At 42.4% G+C, this 14,068-nt stretch overlaps 1 protein-coding gene across 3 annotated transcripts in view; it reads right to left on the bottom strand.

The window, feature by feature from the left end:
• LOC148836444 (ICOS ligand-like) overlaps nucleotides 1–13,441 on the bottom strand; it is a 32,115-nt gene extending 18,674 nt beyond the window's left edge. Inside the window, exons 1-7 of one of the 3 annotated variants that reach the window (XM_088913513.1) lie at nucleotides 13,340–13,441; nucleotides 9,974–10,031; nucleotides 8,618–8,683; nucleotides 7,396–7,731; nucleotides 5,229–5,516; nucleotides 3,450–3,597; nucleotides 1,543–2,071 (exon numbers count right to left, since the gene is read on the bottom strand). In XM_088913513.1, coding sequence (XP_088769639.1) covers nucleotides 3,452–3,597; nucleotides 5,229–5,516; nucleotides 7,396–7,731; nucleotides 8,618–8,678 — 831 coding nt within the window. In that variant the 5' untranslated portion in view covers nucleotides 8,679–8,683; nucleotides 9,974–10,031; nucleotides 13,340–13,441 and the 3' untranslated portion in view covers nucleotides 1,543–2,071; nucleotides 3,450–3,451. Of the gene's footprint in view, nucleotides 2,072–3,449; nucleotides 3,598–5,228; nucleotides 5,517–7,395; nucleotides 7,732–8,617; nucleotides 8,684–9,851; nucleotides 9,871–9,973; nucleotides 10,032–13,339 lie in introns of those variants that run through there. The other 2 variants (XM_088913514.1, XM_088913512.1) reach the window with 2 other exon arrangements.
• Nucleotides 13,442–14,068: the final 627 nt, after the last annotated feature.

The following is a 14,068-nucleotide window of genomic DNA, read 5'->3' as shown; positions in this document are numbered from 1 at the left end:
GTATGCTGTCCTAAAGGAGGCCCCATCTCACCCTCCATCTCTGTGGTGCAGCCACAGAGAAAGTATTCATGCAGGCTGATTTAAGATGTTTTCTTTTGATAAGGAACAAGCTCCCAAAGGGGGATGCACTTAGCTAAGCCTGGCTATCATGATCAATGGTCATCCATTGGCGCCTATCTGTCTAGGGAGTGCCAGATGGACATCTGGACTGCATTCCTAAGTGTCAGGAGTAAGTGACTCATATCTCACCTTGATCAACCAATCAGGGACTGGTAGGGCCGAGTAACCCACGTGGGACTCTGATGCCCATGGAACTTTCAGCCAATCAACGAGCTGAAGTTCCTCCAGGTAAAAACAGGCAACACAGAGAGCCTGAGAGATTCAAGAGATTTCAGGAGAGATTCAGTGAGACTTCTGTGAACTTTTCTAAAGGGAATTCAAAGGAGAATTCCAGGGCAGGATGGCCCAGGAGCAGAAGGCTCCCAAGGGCAGGACATTCTCGCAGCGCGCCTCCTGACCATCCTGAGACTCAGCCCGGACAACCACGGAACGGCCAGTGTGTCCGAGTGCCAGAACTTTCCTTTGTTCTAAGAGTCTAGAGCGGAGGTTGCCAGAGAGTAACCAGAGGATCCACCCAAGGTTAGCATCAGCAGCAAGCCTCGTGAACAGGTCGGAACTGTGGACAGCTGAATCACTATTCAGAACTAGCGCTTCATCAGGAACGAACCGGTCCTCTTCCTGACTTGCTGGGACCCACAGTCATCTTTTCTCCTGTGCACAAACTTTGCTAGTTAAAGCCAACACTAACTAGCCGGTCAGTGAGCATCAGCAGCGCACCGTCGCAAGCCGCACAGCACAGCCTGGCACGGAGCCAGAGAGCGCGGATTGGACAGCAACAAGCCTGCAGCTGATTGTTTGTGCCTGCAGGAGATATGAATCCCCAGAAATTGGATGAGTATTCAACTTCAATGCATTACAGCTCGAGAATTCAATTGTTATCCCAACCAGTTGATATCAATTTAATTCCTAAGAGTTATGTACTTGTTTCAAGTATCTAATGTAGAAGTTATAACCAAGTTCATTTATGAAACGGTCTAAATGAATGATATACTGAACGTATGTCCTCTTGATATATGTAATTCTTCGTAACTGATTGAATATATACCTTTTGTATTCTGATAACCCTCTCGATAAGATCTGTTAGGTTTATATGCATATTCTATGTATTCATAAATGTATCCTCGTGTATTGGTACCTGTGTGTGTGCGTTGTTTGAGTTATGTCGCATGGTTGGATTCTAAAGCCATCGCAAGAATCAATTTTGTGATTTACTGCTACAATTAATAATTGTCCCAGTAAATGCCCAAACCCTACAGAACTGGTGCCTTCAGAGAGCCACTACATTACATTTTGGCTATGGCAACGTTACACGAGTAATAAAAAAACAAGTGGATGGATATTTTAACGCTTCATGGAGTGGTCTTCCACTTTAAAACCTTTACATAAAGTTCATTACAATTACAACCAAAACTAAAAAGTCCATTAAGTACAGTAGTTGTATTTACTGCAATAAAGACACATTTTGGAGATGAGCAAAATGTTCATACAAAAATATGCATTTTCTGATTGTTTGATAACAATATACATACAAAATCATATAGCGTACGAAACGTCTTTCAGGACCCTATGCAGACAGCACAATCCGGAAGGGAGTGAACAGACACGGGGAAGAGACGAGGAACTGGGCTAGTCAATGAACAGGGGGGTGTGACAAAGGTGCTATGGGGGGCGTGCTCCAGGCAAACAGTCCAAAAGGGAGTCCGAAGGGAAAATCCAGTGCAGGCAAAAGTCCAGAGCCGAGTGATCCATCCAAGATGAACAAGACAAAGTTAAAAATCGGAACGGGATCCGGTGAAGGGTCAGGGAGAAAAAGGGGTAACGGGACCAGGCGCTCCAAGTCCCGGACTGGCTGGTTCGGGACGCCAATAGGAGGCGAATGCCCCCAGAGCCGGGCATCCGTGTTCCAATGCAGAGCCCGGAACAGAGTGAGCGTCTGGCTTTTGTAGGGAGGCTGGAACAGGTAGCAGGTGCACAAAATCAACTACAATGTGAAAGAGCCGGAGCGCCCTTAAGGGGGAGGGATTACAATCGTGACAGAGTACCATATAAATTACAAAATCAGACAGTTTAACTGTGTTCAGGGAAGGCCCTTACTTTTACATTTTTGGAGCCCCAAGGCAAGATCTTGGAAGGCCCCACCAGATCACGATTTCAATATTCACTACTATCATTAGCTCCCAATACACCTTTACTATTTAGAACAATTAAATAAACGAATAACATAACTAGAAAAATTATTATTATTAATTAATTAAATGATTAACCAGCTTTGAAGAACAGATCATTTACAAACAAGAAGCACAAATTCTACAAAGATAACATTGAAAGTACAAACATGAAACACCCATTAAGTTCTCTTACAATACCTCAAGTAGTCTATGTGTCTAACTTGAAAATGTGGCTTGAAGAATATGTTGCACATTTAGGGGTCCCTGTTGGCCTCGAGGCCCTAGCTAGGCAGTCGCCTAGCTCACCTAGGCGCTCACCCTGCGGTCCATTTGGGTCCTAATGCCCCAGTATAGTGACGGGGACACTATACTGTAAAAAAACAAAAACAAAAACAGTTGCCATCCTCGAAAGGAGTAGGGGTGTAACCCCGGCATCCTGGCCAAATTTCCAATTGGCCCTTACCAATCATGGCCTCCTAATGATCCCCATCTATGAACTGGCTTCATCACTCTGTTCTCTTCCCCACTAATAGCTGATGTGTGGTGAGTGTTCTGGTGCACTATGGCTGCCATCACATCATCCAGGTGGGGCTGCACATTGGTGGTAGTGGAGGGGAATCCCCATTACCTGTAAAGCACTTTGAGTGGAGTGTCCAGAAAAGCGCTATATAAGTGTAAGCAATTATTAATTAATTATTAAGGACATTGATCGCTCTAGTCCTCCAGCCGCAAGGCTCTCCTGCAGTGGAGTTTCAGGCTGTGATCTACCTGGCTCTTTCTGAAGCCTGGGGACCTGCACTGTGACAGCGTACTGACACTCAGGGCCTGAGCTGACACTGTGCTGCTCCACTGCCAGAAACACCAGGCCTCTGCCCCCATGTGAGCATCACAGGACAGCGAACAGGGCAGGGAGATTCTGACAACATGTGTGGAGTGTGGAGTGAGATCATTTCATTTCACCACAGGGCTGTGTTATCTGTGCTCAGGAGGCACGAGCGCTTCAGTTCTCAGGTGCTCAGAGATTTTTCAGGACATTCATCAATCTCATCAGGATCCCATTGAAACACACACGCAATGTGCAGTCAGCACAGACACTGAGACACACACATATTAGCAAACAGGGAAGCTTAGACAAATATTTCATTAGGTCACTTCACTTACCTTCACTGGGCTATACCACATAGACTGAATAACTTCCTCCTCTTGTACATAGTTATACCTATCAGAACAGCTATCAGAAAAACTCCAGCTACTCCTCCAACCACTGCTGCAGTGTTGGTGCCAGTGTTTGCATCTATCTGAATGCTGTCTGAAATGAAATTGAAATATCCGAGTCAAAATCACATCCTGGAGTTTTTTGCAGGTGGTGTTTGAAGAAACACCTGCTTGTAATGTTTCATTGGCTGCGAGTAAATAAAATGAGTTAAAGAAAGTACACCACAGTGTGTATTTGCCTCTGAACATAAATATAATAATAAATTCAATCATTTGTATCTTTATAAGTAGGCAGATTGGAGACAAGTACGGAAGCTTATGAGCAACAAGGAGAAAAAATACAAGATAGTATTGCATTTTAACAGAAAATTATTGCGCTTAGAAGAGATATTATTGCTTTTAAATGCAATAGTTAATTTATTAACAATATTGCCTACTGTATTAATCTTGCATTAATCTTGCAGGGCAATAATATTGCCCTGTGCAAAGTAGCATTGACTTTAACAACAGAAGAATATTGTCAAACTCCTCTTTTTGGATAAAAAAATCGAAAGGAGCAAGTGTTCTGTCTTTTGTATACATGATGTACAACACCGTGCCAGTGACCATTCCTGTGTTACATGCATATTGCTTTCGCTGTTTCTGTGACAAGTAGAAATGACACAGCTTTCTTAATGTGAAACTGCAGAAATAAGTGATGTACGTATGTTTTTGCCTACCCTATAAAAATTGAATACAATTACGATGACTTGACAGTCAGACTTGTTAAGTCAGAATCGTTAAGAACTCTGTTTCTTTGAGACTTCTGTGTTTATGTTGAACATCTTTAAAAAAATTAGAGGAAATATCCTTTGCCAGCAGCCATATCACCCTGCAACTCACAGCTTGTAGTCCACTGAAGCTCAGCAGGTGTGAGCCTGGTAAACAGGATGGGAGACCTCCTGGGAAAAACTAAGATTGCTGCTAGAAGAGGTATTAGTGAGACCAGTAGGGGGCGCTCACCCCAAAGCATGGGTGGGTCCTAATGTCCCCATATAGTGATGGGTACACTATACTATAAAAAGGCACTGTCCTTCAGATGAGATGTAAAACCGAGGTCCTGAATCTCTGTGGTCATTTAAAAATCCCAGGGTGTTTCTCAAAAAGAGTAGGCATGTTACCCCAGTGTCCTGGCCAAATTTACCATTGGCCTTTACCAATCTTGGCCTCCTAATAAACCTCCTATATAAATTGACTTCATCACTCTGCTCTCCTCTCCATTGATAGCTGGTGTGTGGTAAGCGTTCTGGTGCACTATGGCTGCCATCACGTCATCCAGGTGAGGCTGCACATTGTAGGTGGTGGAGGGGAGTCCCCATTACCTGTAAAGCACTTTGAGTGGAATTTCTACAAAACTGCTAAATAAGTGTAAGGAATTCTTCTTCTTATAATTATTATTATTCTGGATCTTCAAAATATCAGATTTTTGAGAGTTTCTTTTGTGAAGGTTCCATAAAACAAAAGCCTGGATCTTCCATTCACAGAATAACAGGAATTTGAATTTGAACTGAATTTGAACAGATAGCTAATTATCCCAAAGTAACCTACGCTAGTGAAATAAAGGAAGCTGGGGTAACCAGTGAATTATTGATCAACAGGCTGTTCTCTGAGCAGAAAGTCTCACAGGTTGAGCTATATAGGTATATACTCTTAAATACAGTTACTTTACAATAATACAAAACTTACAGTAAATGACTGCTGAAGTCTTGTTCTCTTTGAGCCTGTGGTTTTCTATGGTACAGGACACAGTGATCTCCTGAGTGACGTTGACAGTGATGAGGCTTCTGACAGAGAACAGTTTAGTGTCAGGCTCCTGTGTGACAGTTGATCTCACTGTGTCCACAGGGGGGCGCTCTCCGTTAACGAGCCAGTGGACTGTCGGCTCAGGGAAACCCTGTCCAGAGGAGCAGTTGAACTGGGCTTCACCTCCTTCTGCGACCCCATCTTTCTGCACCACTGGCTCTGTGTAATGAGCTGTTAAGAGAAAATCAACACTTGAAATAAGCTAAATGTAAATGTTATGCATACTGTGTGTTAGAATGTATAATTTTATTTCTTACTTATAATTTTGTGCTTTTAATTTTTTAAGAAATAACATTTTCTCCAATGCCAATGCCCCTATTCATGACCCATCCTCCACCTATTTTTCTTTCTAAGATGGTACCCCCAAAAGCAAAGAACCCCAAGAATCCCACCAGATAGCAATAGGTAGGATACAGTCAGCAACACTGCTGATTGTGATTTTCTTGTTGTGACTTGACTTTTGATGATGTCTACTGTCTCCAGTCCTGCCGATCAAGTATGGAGAAATCCATAATTTACAGCAACAAGAAAGGAAAGGGCACTCTAGGGGTGAAGAAGCTATCAGCACAGAGTGACCATGCTTTTAGCCAGCCAGTAGGACCAGCCAACCAAATCCACCTTTTCAATCTAGTGAGGATCTGTCACTCATGACAGTGTCACTCACGACATGTACTGCACCATGATGTGATGGCTCCAGGATGACAAATGGGAGAAGGCAAGTACAGTACCACCTTGTTCTAATTTTTGTGTTACTGACTCTGTGGCAGGGAGGCAGGAATAAAAAAGTGCTGATTGGTATCCAGAGAGAAAGAGAGCCTGTTCCTAGTCCTAGCAAGAAGATTGCACTTCAGGGCACACAGAAGATCAGGGCTCACAGCTCTCTTCTCCCCAGAACAAACACAAAAAGCATATCTGAGCTAAGAGAGATTTCTATTAAAGACAAGATCAGCCATGAGCTGCTATTCATTAGAATTTACCCAACTATTCAAGACCCCCAGCACTCAGGCTTGACTGAAGCAGAACTCCCAGGAATCAATTCTGTTTCGATTCTCTAGAGGCGCAGGGATCCAGATATGAATGTAGATATGATTCAGGAGAATGGCCACCAGGAATTTAAAAGAAAACTGAGAGCCAGAGATGAAATCCAGAAATCGTAGTCAGAAGGGAAGCCTTTGTCCAGGAGAGGGAGAGAGAGAGACACACGCACAGAAATATACTAGAGCAAAGCAGGAAGTGTTGTTCACCAGGTAATACCCAATACTGAGCAAGGTAACTACTGTGAGCTGGGCTAAAGTATACTAGGGAGTGGAGGTGTAGTGGTAAATGAGTGGTCTGATTGGTGATCTAATTCCAGATGGTTTATGCCTTCTCCTGTTGACTGAGGTGCCCTCTGCTGGTGGGAAGCCAATATTATGACAGAAACCAAAGCACAACTGGGTGCAATGTGAATGAACCATAGTTTCAAGTTTCAGAGAATAATCAATCAAGGATTTCTCATGGTACCATGGCTGGGATTCAGGAGCAAACTGGGTTGTTGTATCCATCTGTCTAAAGATGCTTAATTTGTCAGTACAATAATAGGCAGATTTCAAAACACATATCTAAAATATTTAACCTCCAGTTAAGCCCTTTATCCACAAAGTATTCAAGCCAGACAATCCAGTTAATTTTGCTGTATATCTCAAAAGCACATAAAATCAGTGAAAAATAAAAAAGGGAATGATTGCCAATAACCTATACAGAGTAGGATATTATTATCATAAAGTCAAATGTGCTATCGTTCATACTGATGGTGACAAAGAAAAATCATATTGAGAGATATTATTCTCTTCTTCAAGTTGTATGAACGATTGTCATGAATCTTTCATCTCGGTCCTCACAAAAAACTTTATTAACACTGACCTGATCAGACTGCTACTGTTTGTACTGAGCTCTGAGCAGAGAGCAATGGAGCACCCTCTCACAGCTGGCTTAACAAAGCAACATTTTCAACACATATCTTCACTTTTTGTGACATTTTAGATTTTAGGTTAATGTGAAGTTTTCTCACCTGCAGGTGTGAGACAAACCTGATCCAAATGTATACTTGATTCAAGCCCCTTCTGATGAAAAATACACTTATATATCCGTGCATCGTCCATGCTAATGTCAGAGAGTCTCAGTGAGAAATTGCCCTTCTTTAGTGCTGCTGGGAAGAGGTGCGTTCTGTTGATATAGGTTTCGCCTTGTTTGTCCAGAGCGTCTTTTCCATAGACAAAGCTGTGCACTATGACACTGTCTGATCTCCACTCAATGGCAATACTGCCTAGGTCCAGTTCACTTCCTTTTTTATAGACACAGGGAAGCACAGTGGATTCTCCAATGATTGCAACAGTACAGTCCTTCCCTGTTCAGGGATAACAAACAGTTTAGGAGTAAACATACATGAGCAGTGACAAAGAAAATTACTGCTTCAGGGATTTGAATGAAACTATACAGTAACACCAAATTCTCACCCTCCATTATTGACTTAAATTGAGTGTTCTCATTTTTACCATGTTTTTTTATTTGTCAAGACTTTAAGAAGACCAAGTTTTCTTTATCTTAGTTTTGTTCAATTGCAAATTTATCTTCCTAGTTCAATGGTCTGTAGCTTAATGTTTTGAACTAATACACTTCACACTAAAACTAATGATTTACAACTAATTTAACAGACTACATTTTTTGCATGAGAAAGTTTAATGTAATGACTAATTCACTTAAATTGACCATTTCGACAGAGAAAATCATCTGGATCGACTGGCTAATGAGGAAAGTTTACTGGGCATGTGGTATCTTGTGTGGCCCCAGTCTCAGCAGATATGGAGATATAGAGTTTTTTGTTGTACAGATTTTGTAAAGCAGTGACAATTTGTATACCCTTTTAAGAAATTTAGTTCTGCATTAATGGCAGCTCCACAGAGATGAGTGAAGAACTCTAGTATTTTTGATTGACCCAATTCAGTCTAATATGTACAGAGAAGAGCACTAGGTTTTTGTTCTCATTTAATTCCAGGTGTTCTTCACTCCACTGTGACAATGTCTTATTACAGAGTGTTTCCCGACCTGATATATGCAAATAGTGGTGATTAACCCATGGAAGATCCCACCATTCAAATCCTGTTTGGATTCTTTTACGACAACAAAGAGGAATATTCCAATTGCAATTTCAATCAGTTCTATTTCAAAACGTTTTGATGCTATTAGCAGCCTAGAATTTTAATTTCTCAATGTGATCTCAGTGTAGGACTAACCTGCGCACATGCAGAGAGTTTTGTAGAGCAGAAAAACTCCAATCTGCCAATGAAGATGCATTCTCACTGTGAAGAAACAGAACAGAATCAGATTTTAGTTAAGAGCAAAGAAAGAGACAGATTTCCCTATTGTCCACTTTCTGTCAACAATTGCAGAATACCATTTGTTATTTAAATGTACAAAATAAGTTTTAAAAAATCAAAACGTTCACAGACCTCTGACAGACTGAATGAAACAAAAGCACTGGGCTCCGTGCTCTCTACTCATACATCAGGCAGATGAAGACATCTCTTGACCTGCTGGTTGGAGTAATTTGAAGTTGGCCTCTAAAGTCTCTCACTATCAGTTGATCCACTTCAGCTTTGTCCACAGAACTTAGTGGACAGTGGACCTGGATACCTGCTTCACATATTGTAGAAGAGTTTAAATCTGGCTGTACAGGAGGGCTGGTCTCCTCAACTATCTCTTCTATTGGGGAGAATATCCCCCATTTGGTGTTTCTTCGAATGAATGACAGCTCCTCGCTAGATTGATGCAGAGGTGGATTTGGCTGCCTGGTATTTTTTATTGGCTGAAAGCATGGTCATTCTCTCTTGACAGTGTCTTTACCTTCAGACTGCCCTGTCCTTTCTTTTTGCTGTAGATTTTGGATCTCTCTGTACTTGATCAACAGGACTAAGTACAGGGCTCTCTGAGGCTGGGGGAGGCACTAGACATCATCAAACATCTATGTCCCGATCGGCATCCCTCCTCTTAAAGGGTGCTCTGACCATTTCGTATTTTGGTTGATTTTGTGCACCTGCCCCCTGTTTAGTCTGACACTATTTAAGCCTGGCACTCCCACTATTCCTGGCTCAGCCTTGGAAGATGGATGCCCGGAAGCCCACCTACCAGTGAGTCCAGGAGAGACCCAATGGCATAGGCTTCATCACGGCATCGTGATCGTCCGACTCTGGGGCTCGGAGAGCCTGGCCTCGTTATCCTGTTTTATCTCCCTGGTTCCCTGTCCCTGTTCCGGATCCCGTTACCGATTTTAACTGTGTTTGTCTTGTCTTGGATAGATCCCCTGGTTTTTGACTCTGGACTGCGCCCCGGATTCCCCCTTTTGGACAGCCTCAACTTGTTTGCCATCGCAACGCCCCCCGAGCACCAGATCACCATCATCACGACCCCCTGTCTGTCAACCCCTCCTGATCCTCTTTGTCTCCTCCCCTGATGTCCTTCTCCACTTACTTCTGGATTATACCGTCTGCATAGGGTCCTGAACTATGCTTCGCGGGAGCCTGGACCGGTTCCCGTTACAGTCAATCACAAAATGAAAATCACAATCAGCGATGTTGCTGACTGTGTCCTACCTATTGCTATCCGGTGGGATTCTTGGGGTTCTTTTGGGGATAGAGGGGGAGTTGCCACCTGGGAAGGGATAATAGTATGAGTGGCGAAAACATTGGAGAAACTGGGATTGTTAACATTTACCTTTATTTCCCCCAAAAAATACAAAAGCACAGAATCAGAAGTAAAAATAAAATTACACATTCTCACATAGTGCTGGGCGATAATTCGATAACGATAATTATCGTGATATAATTTTCCTCGATATAATTTTAACAAAAGTTTGATAAATGTTCAATATATATGTTTAGGCTTTGCACATGATATCCGCATGCGAACAAAATACTGCGCGAGTGCGCGTGCATGTTGCAGACCGGGCAGCTAACGTGGTGGTGTTTACCCACACGGTGGTGGCTGACAGGACTGTAGTTAGAGTGGAGAAATGAGCGACACTAATGAAGCAAATGTAGTGCTGCCAATGACCAGCTCGAAGGACGATGACATCGTCGACACAAAAGGTCATTCAACTTCAGTATTTTTAAGATATTTTGGCTTTTTATGATCAGACATAAATCAGAGCACTTTAAACTTTGCAGTCTGTCTGAGCCATCTTCTATGTGTGTTTTATCACACTGCAGTATTTAATTTTTCTATTAAGATATTTATTTTGTAAATTTTACTCATGCATATTTTGACATAAATTTTGACTTGAATACTCTCTACCTCAGATTTGTTTAATGTTTCTGCTGTTTGGCAAGTGTTTGTTGTGTTCTTAAAATAAAGAGTTGTTTAATTTACCAATTAACTGTCTGGTTTCTTCGACTTTCACTCAGGAGAAAAAATCTGCCTTTAAACTTGAAAGAAATAATGATTTGACATTTATCGTGATAATTATCGATATCGACTGATATGAACATTTTTATCGTGATAATGTTTTTGGCCATATTGCCCAGCCCTATTCTCACATATGTATAACATCTACCTTCTTCATCTTGTTTAAAGTTGAAAATGATTTTCTCTTAACAGCTCAACCAATTAGACCTCTGACAGAGGTCTCTGAATGCCTAAATATTTTATTATTATGCTCCTTCAAAATGCTAACACTTCTAGTGCACATAAATTCACAAGTCAGAAAGAACATTGCTCTTACAAATTGAAAATAGGCTTTAAAAGTGTTTTTATAGTCTGCTGACAATAGGATTAATCCACCCTTCCTATACTCAGTTTGTCAGACCTCACCTGTAATTCCTATACCTTTTCTACTCTTGATATGTCTGAATTCAAGAGCTGAGGGAAAGAGAGAACGCTGGTGTCTCTGTGCTCAGTTTTCTGGAAGTTATTTTGCAATAAACTTATTGACTTGACACTGACTTTGCCGTGGTTCTTGCATCCCGACGTATACAACTCAAAGTTATTGAATGTGTTCTGTGCTGCATGCTGGTATAGCGGTTTGTGCGGCTGCCACACTGCACTTAGGTCACAGGTTTAATTTCGAATTTGTGTGGAGTTTGAATGTTATACATGGTCGCGCCGGCTGCTGCTGTGCCGCTAGCTGTGCATGACGTCATCGCCAACTTGTCTCCCTTCTCCAAATGCCGCAGAAACTAATCACCTGGAGACTTACAACACCTGGAGTCGCTTTACGATAACAACCGTTCCCGGTGTTCTTTAGAATAAATGCTCTGGGTCGACCGGAATCTCCGAATTATCCTTTGTGTGTACTGTAATGCTCCCAGATTCATGGGGGTATGCGCCCTCGCCGCTGCCGCCTTAGGTCGGCCCCCCCACCGCTGGGGACTCAAACCCGGGCCACCGGCGTCACTCAACAGGGACCCAGCCACTTGAGCCAAAGGGAAATCTCCCTTCAGCCCGGCAGCTGCGGTCCCTGCTATTCACAGGGAAGGGTGGTGACGTCACTGCGCTGGTAAGCCGCCTCAAACAACCAATGGAGGCTGTATGTGTTACAGTACTGTATGTGCGCTCTGTGATGAACTAGTGTCTCACTTTGTACACTGTGCTTTCAAACTCCCACGTTGCTCCATTCCTTATCAGGAATCATCTGATAATGGAATGATATATTTGTTTAGGAATCAATTCTTTAATCACTAAAACGGCTTTAATATTTAAGTGCACCTTTTTTTTCAGAGAATTTAATTCTACAAAGCAGGCTAAAATAGTTTACTGACACACAGGTATTAAGGTAATTTGTTTTTTATTTAAGGTAATAGACATCATTCCTGTAGATACTGTAGCGCCACGCGGAGCGCTTTAGTCATGTGCACTCATGGCGGGCTGAGAACAGCGCCTGGGGGCGGGACTAGTTGGCGGAGGCTGGGAGACAGTCTCTTCCCTTCTTGTTTGTGTGTTAGTGACGGTGCACCGCTGTAACCCCTGTCCTTGTGTGTGTGTGTACCTTTCCCGGTTCAAGTTCAAGTTAATAAATGTGTTCAACCCTATTCCCTGAGTCCCATGTCTGCTCCATTCCGTACCGAAACCCGAATTCGTTACAATACGTGTATTTGTTCTCATGTCTAAATGTAAAATCTTAAATTGTTTTGCTACGAGAGATCTGATCATTTAAATTGTAAAACGAAGCGAGTAGCCAAATCTAAGGCAGGTAGCCTACTTATAGGTCTGTTAACGTTTAGAAAAGGGGTAAAAATATTTCTAATGTTTGTGGTGTTAATCTACGGTTCGTCGTCCTCGAGGCCCAAGCATTAACTGCATGAGTAGCATGGTGTTTCAGCTTTTCAGTTCCTCTTTCTGACGCCATAACATATGACAATACTTGTGTTGTAGTAACTGGATCGCAGGCGCTGAATAAGTGCAAGATTTTATTTTTATTTTATCATTACACAGTCCCATAGTCATGCACAGCACTTTGGTCAATAGCATTTACTCGTTTTATACGGAATGCTTCAGATAAAACTCAATGCTCTGATTTATAATAAAAAAACAATACATATCCCTCAAATGTATTTACGAGCTGTAGCGTTATACGTCGTCCTACACAGTGATCTTTAATAATTGACATTGAAATGGACTATACGACGATCTACAGTATACAGAAAGTCTATATTGTAGGTACTGTATACTCATGATTTTTTTCTATCGCGATGCTGCTTGAATTTGACGATTCCATATGTTCAGCCGCTAATATCGGAGTTTAAAGGTCAGGCTAGGGGATTCACAACCATCATGTCCCTCCTTACCTCACCTTCGTATATTGTCTGACTAAGGCTGTTCTTTTGCTTAATTCTCGATCATAATTTCTGCTGTGCGAAGGATTCTTAGTCGTGTAACTTAAGACGTGTAACACACAGTTACGTAACATAAGACATCTGTAAAAGAAACGGACTATTTATCAGATACAAATGCGTTTTACTCACCTCATTTTGATTTTAGCTTATAAAGATTTCATGCTGCCGTTCACGTACTGTAAACCGAAAATGAAACGGGTTCCCTGCGTCTTCTCATTGGAGGAGTTACAGGAATTAAAAGAACCAGTCGCAATTTGTCAAAAACGAAACGTATTCCTTATTATTGTGAAGAATGAAATGATCTTAATCAGCTCATAGCGTTTATTAAAAAAAAAACTCTTTCGGCATGGGGGGTGATCGTTTTCCACCAATTTTGTCAATCGGGCGTAAGCCGTGGTGCTCTTTTGAACGTTTAATGTTACAGTACATGGCAGACTTAGATCGCCGGACTGGAAACTGGGGAGGGGGGAAAGAATAGTGTAACGCTTACGGCCGACAGGTACTGTGTAAGAGCCGGCGTACCAGAGCAGGTGACGTCACCGCCCTTCCCTGTGATAGCAGGACTACAGCTACTAGGTTGAGCAGAGATCTCTCTTTAGCTCACGGGGCTAGGTCGCTGCAGAGAGACGCGGAAGTCCCGGGTTCGAGCCCCGGACAGTGTGGGGCCGACCTGATGCGGCAAGGGCGCCCGCCTGAGCCCCCGTTGCGTTACAATAGTAATCAACAGATGAATTGTTTAACTATGACCCATAGACAAAATAGGACAAGACCGAATAGGTAGAAGGTAACACTGATGTTGGAGGCTGGACATTAGGGGTTAATTGCATCACACTTTCGGTTTTAGCTCGCAGCTGCGCA

Source organism: Atractosteus spatula, chromosome 4, assembly GCF_055471065.1.
Source record: "Atractosteus spatula isolate fAtrSpa1 chromosome 4, fAtrSpa1.hap1, whole genome shotgun sequence".
Taxonomy (NCBI): domain Eukaryota; kingdom Metazoa; phylum Chordata; class Actinopteri; order Semionotiformes; family Lepisosteidae; genus Atractosteus; species Atractosteus spatula.
This window is presented reverse-complemented; position numbering and strand designations above follow the sequence as displayed.